At 47.7% G+C, this 21,756-nt stretch overlaps 1 protein-coding gene and 1 pseudogene across 1 annotated transcript; one reads left to right on the top strand and one right to left on the bottom strand.

Moving 5' to 3' along the window:
• Positions 1-1,273: 1,273 nt before the first annotated feature.
• Positions 1,274-2,514, top strand: LOC120850739 (annotated as a pseudogene).
• A 6,983-nt stretch (positions 2,515-9,497) lies between these two features.
• Positions 9,498-21,001, bottom strand: LOC121837492 (protein transport protein SEC31-like). Its single transcript, XM_042293087.1, has 4 exons — positions 20,990-21,001; positions 20,827-20,907; positions 19,850-20,208; positions 9,498-10,806 (listed from the first exon to the last, which is right to left on the bottom strand). Exons 1-4 carry the CDS (start codon positions 20,999-21,001, stop codon positions 9,747-9,749), a joined length of 1,512 nt encoding a protein of 503 aa, XP_042149021.1. The 3' UTR covers positions 9,498-9,746.
• Positions 21,002-21,756: the final 755 nt, after the last annotated feature.

Here is a 21,756-nt window from a genome sequence, read left to right as displayed (position 1 = left end):
TCTTAAGCAAATATGTATGTACGTCGTTACTTCTACGTCGCTACTATTTTCGGTAACGAGTAACGTATTTAGTTACTTGTTTAGGAAAGAAACGAGTAACGTATTTAGTTACTTGGTTAGAGAAGGAACGATCGTATTTGGTTACTTTTAAGGTCAAGTAACGAGTAACGGTATCTCGTTACATTTGAGGAGTAACGTGTACAACACCGCTTAAACGGCCTTGTTTTTATTCTAACCTGAATATGCGTCTATTGCGACAAAGGCAGATTAGACACTTTTAGTTGGGCGTACGCAGGAAGCTTGCGTACGCAACCTTCGGTGCGTTGCGTACGCAGCAAGTGGCGCGTCCACGACACTTTTAGTTGGACGGGTTTGACGTGCGTTAGTGTTCTTCCAACTGGATATATAAAACAAACCCGCAGATGCTTTATGGTGTATTTTAGCGCCATCTAGCACTAGAGAAAAGAACTGTTTTTTCAATCTTTCAAGTATTGACCGAAAGTAGCCAAGCCAAGCCGTAGGCTTAGCCAGTTCCTTCGTTCTGTTGTATGGTGATTTATCGCAATGCCGGCAATGCCTCGAAGTATCTTATCAAACCCCCAAGTTGCCTCCATGCTGACGTGGGCGGAGATTGACGATCTTGTGACGCTAAACGTGCAACCGCAGTTACGCAGCTATTTCACGCTGGACGAGTTGGAATACAAGATGAGGTGCAGCAGGGAGTCCGAACTCCTCAGGTACCGCTCTCGGCACGGTTTGCTGGACATCGGCAACGTGGAAGCCACGCTTTTCAAGCAGCAATTTAGATTCGAAAAGCTGGATTTTGATGAGCTCTCCAGTGCTCTCCTGATTCCGCAGACTATCACTACTGCGCAAGGTGTAAGGATAACTGGGAAGGAAGCACTGTGTTTGACGCTGCGTAGGCTTGCCTACCCGAACCGTTGGTGCGACCTCGAGCAGATTTTTGGACGGCATTCGTCAGTAATGTCGAGTGCTGTCAGCAAGCTAATAAGTCACGTCATAACCACCTTCGGACACCTCATCGACGACTGCAATATGCACAAGTGGCTTTCACCAGCTACGCTTGGGAGGTTTGCAACGGTAAGTGAAATATGAATATGCTATTCATGGTCTTAATATCCTGCCATCCTTTTTCGCAGGCTGTTCATGACAAAGGTGGTGCCCTGCCCAACTGTTGGGCTTTTATCGATGGGACCGCTCGCTCCCTATGCCGACCCAAAAACTGTACTTTTCGGGTCATAAGAGAACTCATATGGTGAAGTACCAATCCGTCATGTGCCCGAACGGCATTGTGTGCCAGCTGGACGGGCATTACCCAGGGAGCTACCATGACGCGAGTGAGTATATCTTGTTACCAAGCTTTTACTAATAGTTGGCTCTTAAGTCTTCTTCGCTGCATACGAGAAGCACAGCCAGAAGCCTAAAATATTAGTTTGTCACTGCAAAATTCAGGGCTCGACCATGATTTCGAAATGTTTGTGACTTTCCCTCGCTGTTTGGTGTGATCACTGTTGACCCTCTGCACTATCTACCCGTTTGAAATGGGAGCCCCGGTTGGTGGAGGAAAGGCAAGAACCGACCCCCTTCACCTTCTCCCCTTCAGGGGCCCTGTTTGGAGATGGGGATGCCATCCGGCACATTGCCACCTTGCCATCTTGCCACCTTGCCACCTTGCCGGTCTGAGCGAGGCCTGGCACTTCATGTTCCCCATCAGGCGGACCTAACTCTGGAGCAATTCGCAGGGGAACAAAAAAAAAAAAAACTTGGTGCCCCCCCTTTTTCTGTGCACCCTTTTTTTTATTATATTGAGCAAGCACTCTCCCTGCCCCCCCTTGAGCTTAGCAGAAGTGCACATGGAGGGGCAGGGGACTCCCAAACTCCCTGAAGCCGAGGCGCCTAGAATAGAGAAAGCCCTTCAGAATGTTGTTCGCGACGCGTCCTGTGAACATGTATTATCACGAGTTCACTCTGAATTCAGTGAACATAAATGAGTCGCACAACCAAAGATGCTCCGTTAGTGCAGACCCTACCATATCAATTGGAATGATTGCCAGCATTGCAACTTAACGTTATTGAAATATATTGGCTAAAAGTTGGTTCTTCTCTTCATGCAGGAATATTCCGAGAGAGTGGATTGTACTCTAAGCTGGAGAAGATTTCGTCATTTACGGCGATCCGGCATATCCGCTGCGACCACTCCTAATGAAGCCATATGGCGGCTGCCGTAAGACGCCCGAGCAGGAAGCATTTAACTTTAGTATGAGCAGGGTCCGGCAAGCCGTTGAGTGGGGATTTGGAAAGGTGGTGGCCGAATTTGCCTTCCTCGACTTTAAAAAGAGCCAGAAACTTTTATGGCAGCAGGTAGAGGAGATGTACAAAGTGGGCACAATCTTCACCAACTGCCACACCATCATCTATGGAAGCCAGGTGTCGACCTATTTCGGCATGGACCCACCTCCTCTGCGGGAGTACCTGGAGCCACACATTGTTTAATCAACTGTCCGTAGATTAAAAGAAAAGAATGTGTAATTGCCATTCATACAAAATTAAAAGCCAAACAATGTGTTGTCCGTGCAGGCTACTTGTTGATCTTTGACAGTAGGCTCTCAATGAGAAGTATGAAAGCCTGCCTTTCTTCCACCCGTGCTTTGTGCTCTTCTTGCCTTTCTTCTGCTCGCTCCTTGCGGTCCTCTTCCCTCTCACGGGATTCCATAAGTGCCCGCTCCCTTTCCCAAGCCAGCCGGCTCTCTTCGAGGGCAAGCCGGCGTAACTCCACTTCTGTTTCTTTTTCTTTCATTAGCATTTCATGCGTCATGCGCTTCCTCATGAAGTCATGATCAGCCTGCTGTTCCTATCTCCGTTTTCCTGTAAAAGAAGGCATTACATTTTCAAAGGATAGATAAAATATGTAAATATAGCAATTCATGTAGAAGTCAGGAATAGCTTAGCATACAAAATATAAGCATAGTGTTAAGACATTCCTCAACTTAATACTAATTCCATTGGGCATGGCTCGCATGTATACTTTACTGCAAAGATACAAAAGCCGGTAGGTTCCAGCCTATAAAGTCTGAGTTTAAGGTTATACCAGTGGCAAAGGAGAACTTCATTTGGGGGACGAGGGGGCTAAAAAATGTGAGGGAAAAGGGGAGAGAAACCAATTCTTTTAACAACCTTTCTTGTAATTTCTCATAGCAAACTACAGACCATCAAAGAAGTTTTTAAAGTGGTGTGAGTACTGTATATGAAAAGCAAGCAGAGCCACCGTTCAAATTCACAGGGTACGTGACATGAAGGAAATTATAGAACCGACTAAAAAAAGCAAGCAGCAGAGACATCAAGTATGCCTGGCCAATACGCATAACTAGAATTTACGGAGTATCAAAACACCAATGTTAAATTTATTGTTGAGCTTCAGCGCTCTTCCAGCAAACTGGTGAAGGTAACTGCAACAGCCGTTAGCTCTTGGAATCGAGCCTCATCAAGAAAAATGTTTGTAGTGTGCACTACAGGAGAGAGGCTATAGCCCTCTATTCATACATTTTTTTAACAATGCACTGTCGTTTTGATGCTTCCTGCCTCAATGACGCACGGTGCCAACACCCTGCTCTTGACACACAGTTTGCGAACAACTTACCCCGCACTGGATGACCCTGGGATACTTCCAATTGAGGGTCAGCCCTTGGCTGGCCGTTGCTGGCTGCAGGCGTCTCGGCGACAGGCGGTTGAATGGCAAGACTGCACGGCGGCGTGCTCGGCGCCTGCTCCGCGTCGTCCACAGGCGTCGAAAACATGGCATTGAAGATTTCGGTTGCCGTGGCCTCCTGGCTAGCGCCTGCAAACACGGTTTATCAAATGAAACCCGACGGAACATGTCAGCGTGATGCATGGAAAGCCTTTGCATCACTGAGAGGGAGCACTTACTGGAAGTGCCAGGGGCTGCCTACATCCCCACCGTAGACAGGGGCCGCGTAGCTGCTCGCAGCAGCGTCTCTGGCAGCCACTGCTGCTTTCCGCGCGGCTGCGGCGCCGTTTGGTGGGTGAGGGGTAGCCGCGCTGTTGGTGGTGCTCCTTCGGGCCAGACATATTTTGTAGCTAGTGCCTTGTAGCAAACTGATAATGTCCTGGAGTAGCTGGTCCCGTTCTGTGTACTCCTCCTCCGTACCGGATCTACAAGAAAGCATTTCCGCGAAGTAAAGCTTGTGCACACAATGCAGGAAACAAGAAAAACTCACTTTTGCAGGTTTCTGCGGTCATTTGCCGCGTAACGCGACACGAGCAAGTCGAACCGCCCGCGCACACTGCGGGAGCTGAACGGCTTGCCGAGAACTGCCTTGAGCCTTACGGCTATTTCTTCCCATTGGTCCGGGTTCCTGAACGGATCACTGGCTTGCACTTCCAGCAGCGACGCTACATCCACTTTCAGCGTTTAAAACACGCGATTTCCATTAGGAGCGGCGTCGTTTCCACAGCCGTTTCCCGTGGCAGCGGCCATCTTGAAATGCACTCTCGTTCGGCCGAGATCTCGCGAGACCGTCCCGCAGTGGCCCGCGGGACCTGCACGCAACGTCTCACTGCGTGCGTACGCACGCCGGCAGCACAACGTTACGTTACGTTCTGCGCAGGCGCACTCGCGGCCCGCAAAGTTCCTGCGTACGCAAGCTCGTTGCGTACGCCCAACTAAAAGTGTCCATTGGCAACCCGAAACACAACTAAACACTATGACAGCACAGTAACGTATATCGCTGAACACGTCAGTCGAACAGTTCGACTGATGTCTCAAGCGATAAACGTTGCTGTACTGAACTCTACGCCTTGGAATGTCCTTCACACAGCGAACACAATAAGGTTCGTTGGTCGAACCTTCTAGAATGTGGTACGAACCGAATGTAAACCGTGAGGTTGCGAACATGGGAAGACCCATAACCCATTGCCCGCTGTCCTCAATGAAGGCGCAGTTCCCGAAGATTCACCAGCTCCCTCTCCTCTATCTGGTCTGTTGGTACCACTAACATTTAGTCGTCCTACTCTAAGATCGAGGCGAAGAAGCAGCAGGTCTCGTTAACACAATTTACGCCTTCTTACTTCCAACCGTTGTTGCTACACTGCTCTTCCATCTCCCCATCGTCGTCTACCTTTTTGTATATATTTTCATTATTTTGTGTTTGTTCTAACCTTTTACCCCGTTCCTCAACCTGATTGGACGAGATTCCGAAACTTCACAAACCTCGGCTTTAGACTGTAGCGAGCTTGTTTGTTACATTTGTTTTTCGGTGAAGCCTTTCTTTATAGAGGGCTTCTCACACACGTGCGAGGCTCGCACTTAGTTTTTAAACCTCTATCGTGACCCCCACGCGTTGTCCTCTAGTCCTTGCCTGTGTAACCGTCCCGAGGGGCAGTGTCGCTTTGCTTTGAGAACCTGCCACAGTCTTATCTACAATGGAAAAGGTAAGGCTGCCGTGGCCTTCTTACGAAAATTTCTTTGAACAGACTAGCAGCAATGGAAAAAAATATAATCGTAAGGTCCAACTCTGCGCACCGTCTCTGAAAAACATATTCAACAAACTGAAAGGCGACCCCCAATTTATGAAAACATTTGCGGGTAGGCAACTTTCCTGTCACTCTCAATAATACTTACAGTTATAAAAAAATAATAATGGCTCGTCTATGTCTTCAAGCTGAAACGCTCTTATAAAATATTATATTTATAAAATCGAGGCGTCCAAGAGGCCGGAGTTTTGTAATAATTCGCGGGTTCTCATTTTCGTGACGCGGTGGGATCGCAATATAGATGCCAATGTGTTTACATTTTACCGGAATTGTTCCCGGGATTTATTTCTCGCGAATTGTAGGCGATCCGCAGATTCGCGAAAAAAAAAGTCGTTTACAGTTTATCATGAACTTTTCGAGTTGGTTCTTGCGATGCTAAATTCAAATCGGTCTTGTTTTTGAGGCGCATAAGATCGATACAATCATGCTATCCTAATGATTAGTTACATGACAATCCTAAAATTATTGCCTATTTCAGGAGCTTTTTAGGGGTTATCATACACTGGATTAACCCAGAATCCCTGGCAAGAGGGTAACTGCTATTGTCACACTAGTTTTACGGAAGCGACCGCAGTTCGCGTGCTACAGTTACCCACATCCGCATATTACGCGTCCACACACAGAGAGAGGCAGCGAATCATTGTGGCTCAAATGTTTTCGTAAGTTGTCGTAGTCTTTAAATGATTGACGTCGTCTACAAGTTTCTCTTATCAGCCATTATAGTGAGTTTTATTATACCAGTACTGTCGCATATTTGTTTCCTTGTATCATTTTCAAGTTTATTTTTGTGTGTGTTTGTGTGTGTGTGACTTGGATACCATTTGCATCAGCACTAAGGAGACTCGCCTCGCATCTGTGAATTTTGTCCCCATTGATTCGGGAGCCCCGATTCGATTCTTATAATTTTCTGAGCCATTGTTATTTCAACTCAATGTACATAATTTACCATAACATGACACGTTTGTAGGTGTATGTGGTGGTAATAGTGCGTGTCGATTGTAGTTTGATATAAAATTAATAAAATATTCAGATATGACTGTAATCATTGTCGCATTTTTATTTGCCCGGCTACCAAAAGTGAGTCAACCCAATTTTGCTTGGCGATCGGGTATCTTGGAGTATATAAAGTAATTTATTTTTATTTATTGAGAAATAAGAGCGCAGGAGTTCATTACTCCAAACTGTTAAGTTCTACGAGTCATTTAATAAATTTCATTATAGGAAAGTACAATACGTGACATTTATACAGCAACCATATAACTCGTTTAAAGCTATATGGCCCAAGGTAGGTAACTCTCAGAAATAAGTAATTGTAAAGTAATTGCAGTACTCTTTAAAAGTAGCTTGTAAATGCAATGAATTTCTTTTGCGTAGTAGTCATTGTAGTTAAACTACTTTTGGAACAAAGTAATTGTAATTGTAATCAAATTATAATTTGAAAGTAATTTACCCAACTATGATCGGGCGTACTTAAGGAGGCAAACGCGCGTTTACCACGCGCCATGGCGCCTACCGCGCCCTCCGGCGACCTCCGCGCAAGACTGCGTATGTGCGGAGCCGCTACGTTGAACTAACGGTACGCTGCATAGCCAGAAGAGGGCACCACACGCGAAGCCGCCGCAGAGCCATAGACATCGTCGCTTCGCGGCGAGCGGTGTCCGTTGGAGTAGAGGTGCACCGCTGTTTCGACGTATCGGACGGGCAAAAACGGTTCCCTAAAACTCTCTTTTATCAGAAATACCGAAATATAACAAAAGAATCGATTGCCCCCCCCCCCTCTTTTAAAAAAAACAACAAAAAAACAGAAGGTCTGTATAGAATATTATATACTATTTTCTTATCTAATGCGGACAGCTAATAGAAAGCCGGCGACTTATGTATATGTTCGCCACAGCTGACTTAACGTACCACACCTCACATGGAATCACCTCTTCGTACATATATCACCCTTTCTACAATCAGGAAGGCGCCTAAAAATATTCGGGTATTTGTCAATTTGGCAGTGAACAAAAATTTTGTTCAAGGAAACATTCGGACATCTATGAGACCTGAACTACGAGTGTTCTAGGCACTCGTCACCGTACACGGTACGTTATCTCGAAAGCGAACGAAATAAGTTGCGAATTGCAAAATGAAGAGGTCAACATTAATTTAACTATACAGGATGTTTTCGCAATCGCTCGTTCTTACGTTCCCTTCGACTATGGTCGAAGAAAACGATCAGGAATGCGAAGCTCCGAACAACATCTATACGTGTGTTTGATCACGTGATTTCAAAGGCCTTTATTCTTGCGGCAAAAACATGACCATTAAAATCCCGATAGACTATGTGCAGTTATGACTGCATCATTCATTAACTTTCGACATTTCTTCGACGGAACAATAAAGGAATTACACGAAGCGCAGTTACGTAAACCATGTGCAATACGTGCAGTGTCTCCCTTCGGAATTGTTTTGTCCAAGAAATCAACTACATGTATAGGCGTGATACTGCGCGAAGCGGCGGGCGGGCACCGTTGCCAAAAACCTAAAAAAAAAAAAGGAGAATTGGGGAAAGTGATTTTTTTGACGTTCCCCGTCAAAATAGTTCACCTCCGTAGAATGTCAAAATAGTGGCTTTATTATTTCGATGTCCCCCGTCGATATAGCCGTCACAGTGGTAGCGTTGTACACGTTTCACGGTTGCGTCAGTTTCGTTCTATTTACTTTCTGATGGTGTTGTCGCTCGGTGTTGTGTTGGCATGTTGACGGAGTCGTGTGTCGCACGCACAAGAAGTTCATATACTACTTGGAACTAGAAATGTACCAATCAGCGTGTGTGCGCTCGACTTTGCTCGACACTCGATCTTTTCGGACGTGACACGCCCGGTGGCGATGTTCTCAGCTCTCGCACGTCATTTCGACACGCGTCTCACTTAAAATTTGAACCTTCAACAAAGGCTCCCCCCCCTTTCTTAACCCGGTTTCGTGAGTTTGTTCTTTAGTTTGTATGTATTTCCTGGTTCCTATACGATTGGGATAACTGCGAAACAATTGGGATGTTAAATAAAATGTTGAGAATGCGAACATTGCCTTCTTGATGCTTCTTGACCAATGCACACGAGCAACAAAATTCTCATACTGCAGTCTGCGCCACGGTTGTACGAGCTACACACATTTTCCGACAGCAAATGTCATCCAATTAACGGCAAATTTGATGACACGAGATTCAGCTCCTTTGTTTATATAAAACAGCAGAAATAAAGAATGAAAAGCCACGATGTTGCATTATGTAATGGTTCGCACACTCAGGCAAAATTATCTGAGGCCTTTTAGCTAACGTTGTACCTTAAAAAGTTTTTTTTTTTTTTTTTGAGGGGGGGGGGGGGGACTTTTTTTTTTGTCATTTAAGAGGTTATCAAAGCTGCAGTCGACTGCACCACTTTTGTTTTCAGAAAATGAGCCTTGAACCGCGACGCCGTCCGCAAACAAGGTATTTTTGGACCGCCACTTTCGGTCACTTTCTATCCGGACTTCGAAGCTCAGAAATTCTCAGTTTGAGACGTCAAAATAATAATACAAATAATAAAAAATAAAATCTATATTTTGACGGGGGACGTGAACATGATTTTGAAAACATTTTTACGTCTTCAGAAAGAGGACTCACAGACGACAAAATAATACTCGAAATTATTTTGAACTTAGACGTCAAAATATCACTGCCAAAAAACAAACAAAAAAACACTAGCACAATTAAGGATCACGAGGACCGAGTGCGGTATTCCGAGGTAATCCAGTGTACTTCAGGGGTGCCCGTATTCCTCGTGTAGAAGACACTCACGCAGCACGACACGAATCCGCACACACCGAGATTCTCGCAACCCACCCACGCCGCAGGGCGCACACGGAGAACACGCGTGTCTCGCGGCCGAGCCACAGGAGGGATTACAGTGCCCGTTCGCCCGACGCACGTCGACGTATCCGAGCGGTAAAGGGTGTTTAACCAGATGTCTTCCCGCTGACGACGCCACGACGGCTTCCATCCACTCACATTTCACTCGCACGCACACACGGTGCCGTCTCGCGCGGATCACGACAGCTGCGCCTTCGCGCGCAGTAGAAGTAGGAGAAACACCTGGCAGAGGACTAGAGGCGAGGACGCTCTTCGAGGGAGAGGGCGGCACGGAGACGCGGCCTCACATCCTGTGGAAGCTGGCACCGGAAGTGCGCGGAGGCAGGTTCTTGATGACGATGCGCGGGTGAAAGGCGTCCGGGTCCGGGTTGATGCACGTCAGGTTGGCGCCCTTGAGGAAGCCCCTGCTGCTGCTCCGGTGGTGGTTGTGGTGGTGGTGGTGCTGCTGCGACAGGGGCGAGGACGTGGCGGCTTGGCTGACCGCCACGGCCGGCTTCTGGTACAGCGACACCGCGGGGGACGACGCCGCCGCCCTACGGTGTGGGGAGGGTGAGGCGGGTCCCTTGGCGGTCCCCGATGTGCACATCGGAGGGAGTGCGAGTGGCGGCCGCCCGACAGGCCTGCGCACGGGCGCCGGCGCCGGCAGGCCCCTGTGGGACACCGAGAGGTCAAGGGGCCGGGTGTCTTCGTCGCCCTTCTTGGCGCTCGGGGCAAGCGGGACGGCGGGGGGAGTCCTCGAGGTCTGCGGATGTGCCCGGGGCGGAGATGCGGGCAGCCCGGGGCTGCCGGGCCTCGAGCACTTCCTGGCGGGACTCTGGCTCTTTTTGGCCGGCTCCGGGAGCGACGCACTCTCGGGGATCAGCCTGCCGGGCGAAGCGGGGCGGGACGCGCGGCGGCCATCCGCAGGTTCGTCCTCGGCGACGTCGGCGCCGTTTAGCCTCGCGTTCTTGGCCGGCGTCGGCCCGTCTGGTAGCTCCAAGGAGCGGCTCTGGGGACGCCGGGGCCTCTGATCGCCCTGGCTGTCCTGGGGTCGTCCCTGGTGCCTGGCGTGCTGCAGTGGCCGCTCGGCGTCCCGCTGCTCCTTGCGCCTGGACTTCCTGGACAGCGGGGAGCGGGGCGGGGACATGGCCTGCACCACCGCCGGGGGCACCTCCTTCGTCTGGATGGTGATCTTGTTGCTGCTCCTGTCCAGGGTGCTGATGGTGATCTTGGACAGGGCGGGGGGACTCACGGCGGGGGACTCGGCCGCTTTCCGCCGCTGTTGCTGCAACGGGGAAGACGACCGGACCACATCCGCCGCCTGGGCACTCCCGGGGGCAGCCGACCTCTCGGTCGCCGTTCTGCTGCGAGGAGCCCCCGGAGAGGCACGAAAACATTAACGGACGCTCCCGGGACTGGTGAATAGAACCCCTGCAAAACGTTCTTTAATCCGCTCAGCACGGCTGAGCCAGAGAAGGGCTCTATTTTATATACCTAAAAGCAACACTGCCTCCAGGTCACAGCACCAACACAAAAGTTGACAATGCACCAACTAGGAAACAGCTAAAATAGGAAGAGCAGGACAGTGGTTTGGACTGAAACGCGCCTACGAAAGCGTCATCCTCAAGCTGCATGCAGCGATGCAGAAGTTGCCGCTATTTTTCCGTGATGCGACTATATTTCGCTCAACGCTCTTCCAAATGTGATTGTCCGAAGAAGTGGTCTTCCGGAGTGTGTAAGCAGACACTGTTCGGATAAAAGTGTGTATTAAAGATGATGAAAAGCAAGAAGCGCTCGGCGAAGACAGGACGCGAACACCCCGCGGCCTTCGAGTGAACGAGTCCACGCACGCCACACACGGGCTCGACCATAGCCTCCCCCATTCCACAAAGCCTGCGAAATAATCTGACCGCCGTGAAGGGGAAAGGAGGAACAAAAAAAAAAGGAAGCGCGCAGGGACAACGCCACCTAGGCAGGGGGCCCACTCAAACAGCGCCAAAAATGCCGGAGCGGTAGGATCGGAAAACAAGGTCGCACTCCTTGTAGCGGGAAAGGAGAAGATGGGCGCGCTCAGTAGCGGTTCTGGTAGTCTGGGAACCAGAACTCCTTCCACTAGACGGCGAAGGACGACTTCCGGCGCAGGTAAACCCAAGTTCTCGGAGTCAAGCCTCCGTGTACTTACACCGGAGAAGGTGCACGAGGAGTCAACAAAGCGAGGTAATCCCAGAATGCAAACTAAGATAAAAGAAGAGATAATGGCGGGAGAAGTTGCGTCACTTGCGGCGTGAGTCTGCGGTTTGCTCACTTTTGTTAATTAAAAGGTATCGAGGTAAGGCGAATAACGCGTACGGATTTCGTTACCAGCTCAGGCTGTTTTTACAAAATGTCTCGAAGCGTATTTGTTCTGTTTTGGATGTGCTAATAAACAACGTAAACGTTCATTTGGCACAGTGTTTTGATCGCCATTGCACGAACACTCCGCGATCATCGATGATAGTCGTGTCCGTGCTGAACAGAGCAAGGCAGGGTAAGGATATAACTTTGGTGCGCGGTGGGACACTCCCTCGGAGCATGATCCCGACTATTAGCGAGTTTTCGCAGACCGATTTCGCCGTCCCGCAACGCTCTGCGCAACCCACTACGATACCCGGAACTCTACAGCCAAGGCTATCGGCGCGCAGGCGCAGTAGCTGCTTCTTCGTTGCAGAGGGCTTCGTGGAGGTTGAAACGCGGTCTACGAAAACTCCCTATTAGAGAGTTTTCGTAGATCGTTTTTGCTGTCCCGTAATTTCTCGCAACCCGCTACAATGTCCGGAACTGTATACAGTCAAGGCCATGGGCGCGCAGCCGCAGTAGCGGCTTCTTCGTTGCGTGGGGTGGTTAGCGGAAAGGGAAACGGGATCGACGAAAACTCCCTATTAATTTTCGTAGACCGCGTTTCCCCCTCCGAAACGGGATCGACGAAAACTCCCTATTAGTTTTCGTAGACCACGTGACTGGCGCCCCACTGCGGCGGGACGCCGAAACACACTTCTCCCGTGCGAACATGTGTGTTTCGGGTCCTCGCCGCTGCGAAAGCTGTGCGCTGACGTCCAGGTTCCCGAGAAATGTTTCCTTGATGCTCTGTGCAACCAGATCCTCGCGCTGCGAATCTGCGACCGGGCACTCTATGGCTCCGTCGTCGAACTGCCAGGTTTTGTGAGTTTAGTGGAGGCTATCCCTTAGCGAAAAGTCGTTCAAAATCAGTACACTCGAAGTGTACTGAAGTATACTAAAAGTATACTTTCAGTGCGGTCTTTGTACTGATTGTATACTTTAAGTGTACTTAAAGTATACTTCCAGTAAAAATGGCGGTGGACTGAAAGTATACTCGTCCGTACAAAACTAGTACATGTAGTAGAATCGTAGTGCCCACGGTAAAAAGTAGTTCAAAATTAGTATACAAGGAGTGCACTCAAGTGTACTAAAGGCTTACTTTCAGTGCTTGCAGTCGGCGTACTCAAATTATAGTAATGGGTATGTATATATATATATATATATATATATATATATATATATATATATATATATATATATATAGTGCGATTGTTAACATCAACACACTAAAAACGCGATAGATAGGCCGAGGCCGTTTTCACAGAATATTTGTGGGGCTCGGTGTACATTAGATGAGTAAATAAACGTCACAGTACGTTGTCTAATTAGCTTTTTTTAATTGACAGTGTAATTGACCATGTTGAATTTTCAATTTTAAAGGGGCTATGAATAAACTCTAGCCCAACTGAAACAATTTGCGGAAAGGTGACGAGTTTTGGGTTATTCATAGTTATGAATAACCCAAAATAATCCGGTGTTCTTGTAATGCAGGTCTCAGCGTACTATACGCTGTTTCAGATATCTGTATCCACAGCAATCAAAAAGAGAGGAGGCAAAAGAAACCACGGCTAATAATGTGGCATAAGATCCTCCACCTTGCATGGTCGCATGCAGCGCAAATCAACTTCTGAACCGCGTAAGCGAAGTGATGTTATGAATGGAAGCTCGCTCTGAAATTGGCTGGAGAAGTCGGCGCCTTTATGCAATAACCTGAAGCTTTCACCGAAAGTGTTTCATGGTGTAGATTTATCTTGCAAAACTCTAAGGACATCTCAATTCACGTGAAAAGATATTGACAATTGCAACAACGAACAACACTGTCGATCGAGATTTCCACACTGTAAAAAATCGACGTAAATTTAACGCGTCTTTCCCTCGTCAAAAAAGACGGACACGCTCATTGTTTCAAAACACGAGGTTGCCCTCATTATTCATGTGCCGCGAGAGCCGATCCTTCCAGAAAAGTCGAAATACCAGCGGTGCAAGCATGCGCTGATGAATCAAAATAGCCTTGGCGACAAGGGAGAAATTGCTTGAGATAGTTTCGGTTTTACACTGAAAAATAAAACCGAAAGTTTAGATAAAACCTAAGATAGACTAAACGGTTCGTTAATTTTTTACGAATATAATAAAGTAACATTATTATTATTAGTATATTGATTTGCATAGTTTTGTCTTAAAAAAAGAGGAAAAAAAGAACAAAAAGAAGAGACTTTTGAAAACTGCGCAAGACCATCGCTATTGCGATCAGCTTCCGTTCGGCCCGTTCGGCCGCCGTTGGAGTTCCGGTGAGTTCGAGCATCGCTTCCTTTTTACGTTTTAGCCGTTTTTGCGGATGTTTTAGATACCTTACTTACGAATACCGTGTTCAATAATAGCAAGCGATTACTGAGAGCTGTGAGACACAGCGTCGCAAGTGGCGGATAGTCATGGCCGACTGGTGCAAGCGAAGGTGAGGAAGTTCCTTTTGTTTCTGCGAAGTGCGCCGCTGTTTCAAACTTTGTCTTGTACTGTGTGCTTGCTAAGCTATGCTTGACCCTCACTATGCTCTACCCGGTTTTATTTCGTTATTGGAGAAGAGCGTATTTTCAAAATTTATGGCTCTCTCCGCAGAGTGAGAAAGATTCGCGTGCGGCGGAACCGAGGGCCAGCCGAGGGCCTGTCCTGGGCGCCGTCCCTATACGACGGTCGCCCGACGACGCTTTCGCGGAGCGTTACAGTCTGACGGCAGTTCAAGCAATCACAGGTCATGTTAGTTCTGAGGTGTGGTTCCAACAGTCACTCGTCAACAATTTGTTTCATAAAGCGTTAGCGTGAAAAACGTTACAAGAGCGAGCAGCATGATTTCTTGCCCGTGCTGATGCCTGTGCCGTAGAGACGGACGATCTCTGCGTATGCCGAAGCGGCACGCTTTCCAATTTTGCGATTTTGTGTTGTGAATAAAGTGAGTTTCTATGTCACGTTTTTTAGTGGCGGCGAAAGCCGCTACAAAAGGCAGAGCAGTTAGAAAAAGCAAAAGCATGAAAAAAATGTTAAAAGGACCTGAATATTCGATGGAGTTGAAAGACTACCAACGTACCAACTCGCCCAGTTATTTTTTGTCAAAGAATAATAGCCAATACTAATATAATAAATAAATGTCAACTTTTAATTGGTTAGAAATTTATAATTGATGCACTACAGCCCTACCCTGTTCTAGTGCTTTTATAATAACAGGTAATGTGTAAATATATAGGATAGTTCATAGCAACCATTTATGTCCGACCATTATATTGAATCTTTTCTCTAAAAGCTCGAAGTTATATAAAAAAGTACTTATCATAAATCAAGCCGCACCACTGAATGTGTAATAGCGTATGACTTGTATGTGTGTTCACAGCAAAAGAAAAGGAGGCATTAAGAAAATGCCAATCATTTTGTTTGCTCTGTGTTAGAGCTTCTTTCAGGTATCAGGTTTTCAGAAACGATATTGCCCGATTTTCCTCGCCCTTCTGTCAGGATGAAGTTGTTACTATCTTGCCTTCCTCACATAGTGGTCCTTTGAGCGAATTATGTGATGTTATATCATAGAGTGGCCATAGGCTAATTTTCTTTTCTCTTTTTACGCAGGATGTAATGGCATACCATCATCACAAAGGAGAGCGTACAGTGAGGCAGGCTCGGAAACTTGAATAAAGTGATAAGTAGGATTTCAATTTCTGTCTTATCAATTACGTGAAGAACACTGGCCATAATGTTTGTATGCTACACATACATACTTTCAGTTGAAAAATGCAGTGCACCTCTTCTTTATGGCTTTTCTCACACAGTTTCAGAAGACGCCGGTACGTCATTCTCACGAGGAATAGAGCTGCCAAAGATTTCCTCGTTAACTTCCGGGCTCATTTTTAAGAGTGATGCACTCTTAAAAGATGGTGGTTGCGCCTCTGCATTATCATCATCAACTGAGTTGTCAACGGCGTTAACATTTCAGCCGTTCAAAGAAACACCTTTGAAAAGTCAGCTTTTTAAATGCAGGCGCCGATTTTTGTGGTCAATTTGAGACCGTTCTTTCCATCCAGAACGCCCGACATACACGGCGTCCCAGATAACTTGCACCATACTTAAAAAAACACCGGAGGGCTCTGCAGGAGTGAAGTCAACTGTCGTTAGCAAGTGTCTTGAGAAAGTGCACAGATTTTTTAATGCACCTGGTTATGTAAATAACTAAGATTAATGAGCTAACCTTTAAAATATTATTTTATGGGCCAAGATGTCAATTGTAAAGTTGCAAGGCGCATTGAGAAACACCCAATTAAAGTGTTTGAAACATAATATGTTTTCGTGCTTTTTTCCGGCCTGCAAAGAACGTACATTCGCGGCGCGCTCGCACGCCGTGATTAGGGAAGCGAGTTGTCACGAGGTATTTTTTTGTATTTCGCGGGCGTTTTTTTGAAGGCTAGGAAAAAGGAGCATGGTTTAATTGGGTGTTTCTTAATGCGCTCTACAACTTTCCATTTCACACCTCGGCTTTTAAACAAAGATTTCAAAAGTTAACTTGTTACTGTTAATTAAATAAATAAGCGCACTAAAACAATTTCGTGCACTTTCGCAAGAGACTTTCTAACAGTGTACAGATGGTTTCACTCCCGCAGAACGCTCCGTTTTTGTTTTTTTAAAGTTTGGTGCAAGTTATCTGGGACACTCCGCATATATGTACTAATAGTGTACATTTAGTACATTAAAAGCATACATGAAGTGTACTAAACGTGCACTTATAGTATGCTCGAGGTGCACTTATGGTATACTACATATGTACTTGGGGTGTACTAAAGGTATACTATTTTGTTTCATAATAGTGTGAAACTAGTACGATTTCAGTACATACCCTAAGTTCACTATTAGTATACTTTCAGTATACTGATTTTGAACGACTTTTCGCTAAGGGATGCCATAGCACGTCACCTGGCTCTGCGTCACTATGCCAAGTTCACCCCTAAGCTGACACTGTGGTGGGAGCTACACGCTTGCCGGACCAATCAGCCGCCTCCCTTCAATTGCCCGACCCCATACTCTGCGCGTGGGTATGCCCGAGGGAGCGTGATCACGTGGGAAAAATTGAAGTGTGGCTGGCCTAACGAGCACATCTTCCACAGTGCAGTCAGCTTAGGAATGAACGGTGGATAGTTGCGCGCAGTACTGCGTAAGCCACGGGCGGAGAAGGGGGAAGCACCCCGTATGGAAATCTTATATCTGGGCCATATCTGGCCATATCAAACATTATATGATTATATACGGCCTATATATAGCCATATCTGGCGTATATACAGACTTATCTGGCGCATATACAGACTTATTTGGCATATATACAGCTTGATATGGCGTATATACAGACATATCTGGCGTATATACAGACTTATCTGGCGGCCGGTTTTCAATATATTAAAAAAGTAAAAAAATTCTTTGTTAGCAAACTCTGAATGACTCATTGTTCGCGAGCTAAATATTAGCACAAATGATCCCAAACCTCAGCTTTGACAAGCTTAAGTTTGAAATTATTTGTGCTAGTTTTCACGAGGATTTCAATGTAGCTTAATTATTTCAAAGTGTTGACATTACGCCCGAATAGACAATTTGCTAAATCCCCCAAGCGCCTCGGCCTCCACTCCAGGAATCATGGAGACGGTGTTTCTTCGGCTGCCCAGTGATCGAAAATTTCGGGCAATTCTATGGTTACACACATTCGACTGTGATTCGGAGTCACCTTGAACACGTGCCGTACAGAACCCAAATACCTGCCATGCCACTTTTAAAATGTCCCGCCAATGTCATTACTGTGCATTCCGTCCAACCTTCAACCTGGATGAGCTGCAGACATATCTCTTACATTATTATCATTCTCATACAGCTCCTAAGACGCTGATATTAAGTTGGAAACGCAAAAAATGTCATAAACAGCTCCGCTGAATCCGAGCTAAATCCCTGTTGTGGTTGTTGTGATTTCTCGGCTTTCAAGTAATTCTTGGTAAAACAACAATCACGAGAATGATAATATGGTAAGAGATTTCGGCGGCTCAGCTTGGTTGAAGGTTGGACAGAATGCACAGTATCATAAACGCTGCCATTGACGAGAAAAATTTAAAAGTGATATGACAGGTACTTGAGCCCTTTGGGACGCTTGTTCACGGTGACTACGAATTACACTCGAAACTGTGTAACCATGGAATTGGTCAAAACTAGCGATCACTAGGGTAGGATTACCGTTTCCATAACTCCTCGAGTGCAGGCCGGGGCACTTGGGAGAAATGTAGACATTAAAAAGATATAGAGTGCTGATTTCAGGCTTGTGTCCTTTCGAACTGCCCGGCCAGATCTGGAATTTCCTTACTTAGCCAGATCTGGAATTTCCATACCTGATTTTCAGGCTATATCTGGCATTATGAGGCTATATCTGGCAGATATACTATATCAGGTTATATGTGGCCAATTTTTGATATGGCCATATCTGAAATCTTCAGATCTGGCCAGATATAAATTTTTTGTAAGGGACGCTTTGTCTGAATCCTGAGCGACGGGCTAATCTTCTATGGTGTGTGTGTGTGTGGGGGGGGGGGGAGAATGGCGACGTACACCGTGGCGCGGGTACACAAAGGAACCTCCAAACAAGAGGGGAGTTTATCCTTTCCCTTCTCTTGAACTGCTGGTGGTCTAACCTGTTTCACAAGAGAGCCGCCACTCGAAATTTCGTCACTTCCAGTATGGGCGAAAACATTGTTTTGCCGTCGCCACGCCAATAGAACACATTTAAGATATAAGCATAACCGTTACCCGTTCTCTTTTTGCCTCCCCTCTATTTTTTTACTATTAGCAGGACGAAATGTTTTATTATCAATGCGAAAACGCTAGCTGTCCCATGCAGCGAACCTAAATCATCAGCTTTTGAAGCCGCGCCAGACGGCACCTAAACTCCCCTGTCCCAATGGAGCGAAGCCTGTCGTCTGTAGCGAAAATCTGATGGATAGACTCCCATTAGATGGCACGCGTCATAGCTTCAAGGAACGAGGCTCTCATTGGCCCTCGGGCGGCGTGGTTTCAAGGAACGCCACCAGAGAAACTCTCTCCATGGCGGCGCAGCGCAAGCAGCGACCCGGCCGCCGGCAAAAGGGAGCAGCTGGCCGCAGAGCCCGTACGGGAACTTCGGAGAGGCAGCATAGCCGAGCTCAGCGCGGCGCGGCCACCTCATGAGAGCGTGCCCTCGGCCGTCGGCCGGAACCTCGGCAGTAGCGAAAAGTGGCCGTCCACGCCAGTACGCCACAGACGAACTAAGAGAGCGGAAGAACGACATTCATGCTTTCGCATTCACAGCTCATAAAAAGTGCTTAAGTGTCCTCGTTTTTTTTCGTTTTTTTTACCATATTTGATATGTTTATGAGGTGGCTAGGGGCGAGAGTAAACGAAGGTCTGTACTCTCGCTCCTGTACCTTTGGTAATGCTACGCGATTTGTGAGTTCAGTAGGAAAGCTAAGAAGGAATAAGTTGAAAAACCGTTTCATGGTTCCATGCAGGCCAATGGTCGATTGGTCCATCTAGCACAGGGGTGGCCAAGCTGCGGCTCTTCGCGTGTTAAAGTGCTGCTCGCGGCTCCACTCCAACCCCCTCCCCCCCCCCCCCACCCACCCACCCACCTCCCTCCCGGTCACACAAGCATTTCTCGAAAAAAAAAATGGAACGCGTTTTAAGTCGAAAGTCAGGTTGCGGTTTGGTAGTTCTGTGCTACTGCTACCTTACGTACGGTTGGACTGCTTTTGACTCGGATAGACTGAAAGAGTTCTAGTTTCGTTTATTGCTCTGGACAAAAGTTTGCCTTGCCCCTCCCCGCCCACCCTCCCCCTCCCCCTTGCCTGCAGCTCTTGGAAGTTTCGTGGTTTTGTTTGCGGCTCTTAGGCCGGGTTAGCCTGGCCAGCCCTGGTCTAGTATGTTCACCTTGGCAGAGTCAGCCTACCGATCAATGGAGTCCGAGGGTTTGTCCCTGCTTGAGACTCGAATACTCACCCGTCCAGTGAGTCCGGTTGGCGCGTCTCCGCAGCGGGAACGGCGGTCGGAACGGCAGCGTTGGCAGCCTCCTCCGCTGATAAGACGTCCCTCGGCACCAGTGCGGGAGGTTCCGCGTCCGTCTCCGGACTCCCCCCGTTCTGGGCGATACCTTCCGCCACGCTGGCTACCGCCGAAGACTCGGGCACCGGTCGACAGGGCACCGTCGCCTGTTTCGGGGGGCACTGCTGCGGCTGCCCGACCGAGTTCCCGCCGCTGTGTGCTCCGTCGACGTCCACCCGACCTTCGACCGTGTCTGCCAGGGCCGGCCGCTTTGTAGGTTGAGAGTACACCCGGAATGCGAGGCGTAGGGGAGACTCCTGTGCAAACCCCAAAATCAAATCCCCCGTTATGGTACGTTTACACTTGCGGAGCCGCCAGCGAATCCGCCCAGCTTTTGCCGCTGGGGCGAAACGCTGGGCGGAAAACGCGGCGGCGACCCGTTTAGGTCCGGGATCTATTTCTACCGCCGAAGGAGGCGTTTCGCTGACCGGAAGTGGCATTCTTGCGCAGCGCGACGCTGCCTACGTCATGAGTAGTCGTTTTTCCGGGTGCTGAAACGCCCGGGATTGGCCGGGAGACAGTCGAGGTGGGAACTCTCGCGCCTCCTCGTCTTATTTGACGGGATGTTACGATAACAGCTGCCGCAGCCGGCGCCGCCACCGCCGCTCCAAGGAAATTGATGTAAACGCAACCCGCTCATCGCCGCCGCCGCCGGGAGCGGATCCGCTCCCGCGGCAGCGGATTGCTTCCCAGGTGTAAACATACTAGGCCCTCCCTCTACCGCGGTCGCGTTTCGCGGCAGTCCTTCGCCTGTCGACAAAGTGTCAACCGCCGCCCGAAGTCGAAAACAAGAGCACTCAGGAAATCCTCAAGCAGTGCCCAATTGGCCTTTTAAGCTCAGCGGGCATGCATTCGTCAGAATGCTAAAAGCTCACCCTCTTCCAGGCGTAGATGTAGGCCACGTCCATGAGCGAGTAACCTTCCGAGAGAACGTCACCCATGTGCAGGATGTCAATCTGCAGCGGAGAAGCACCGATAAGTCTCGAGGCGATCCATGTCTTCGTCGTCCATTCCTAACAATTTCTCAAGCGCTCCAACAGTTGCTGCCATTACTTGAGTCAATACATTATTGCTGCAGACAAGAGACAAACAAAAGGGAACAGCGCTTACAGTCTTCTTTCTTCCACGTACCTTCGCGGTATCGAAACAGAATTGAACGGAGATCCTTGTTTCTAACGCAGCTGACTTTCCTCGCGCGTTTGGATATAGAAAGAATATAATAAAAACACTTTCATTCTCCTCATAAACGAATAATTATGCAGAGTGCGTTTCTCGCTATAAGTGCGCGTATATACCTCTGTTAGTTTTGTACTGATCTGCTGAACAGAAAATGTTTCAACGCGTTCCTGATCATAATCTCGAGTGTGGCCTGGTGCAAAAATGTCGGAAGGGAAGGTGCATTTTGAAGCGCCGTACCTCGGACATAGACAAAACGATGCAACATGTTTTTTTACGTATCAACGCAAGCATATGGTGAGGAGAAATTTCTTAGGAGAGGTTAAAAAAATCGAAGATGACTTCTGCTTTGATTGGACCTTCATGTTAATACATTTTTTGGTATGAGGTATGTTCGGAATAACGCGGATGTCTAAACTTATACATTACAAAAGTATACATTATAAGTGATATAACTTCTTGGGAAGAAAAAGTGAGAGAAGCTTCAGTGTTGCAATGTTACGAGGCGACTCACAAATGTAGGCCCAAGACGTCAAAGTTGTCAAGTTTGTGAATTTATGACGCGCGCTAGGTCAGTTCCAGAACCGCAGAAACATTTATTTCAATAGACTTCTGTCCCCAAGTTCCCA

The sequence above is a fragment of the Ixodes scapularis genome, unplaced genomic scaffold, assembly GCF_016920785.2.
Source record: "Ixodes scapularis isolate PalLabHiFi unplaced genomic scaffold, ASM1692078v2 PGA_scaffold44__24_contigs__length_19508400, whole genome shotgun sequence".
Taxonomy (NCBI): domain Eukaryota; kingdom Metazoa; phylum Arthropoda; class Arachnida; order Ixodida; family Ixodidae; genus Ixodes; species Ixodes scapularis.
Note: the sequence above shows the minus strand (reverse complement) of the source record. Positions and strands in the feature narration are given on the sequence as shown.

Bases quoted from the DNA above. Each gene is read 5' to 3' on its own strand.
- LOC121837492 (XM_042293087.1), bottom strand. The intron at 20,209-20,826 runs GTGAGCTTTTAG...GGGTTTGCACAG, and splicing joins ACATCTACGCCTGGAAGAGG to GAGTCTCCCCTACGCCTCGC. The intron at 10,807-19,849 runs GTGAGTATTCGA...GGCTCCTCGCAG, and splicing joins CAACCGGACTCACTGGACGG to CAGAACGGCGACCGAGAGGT.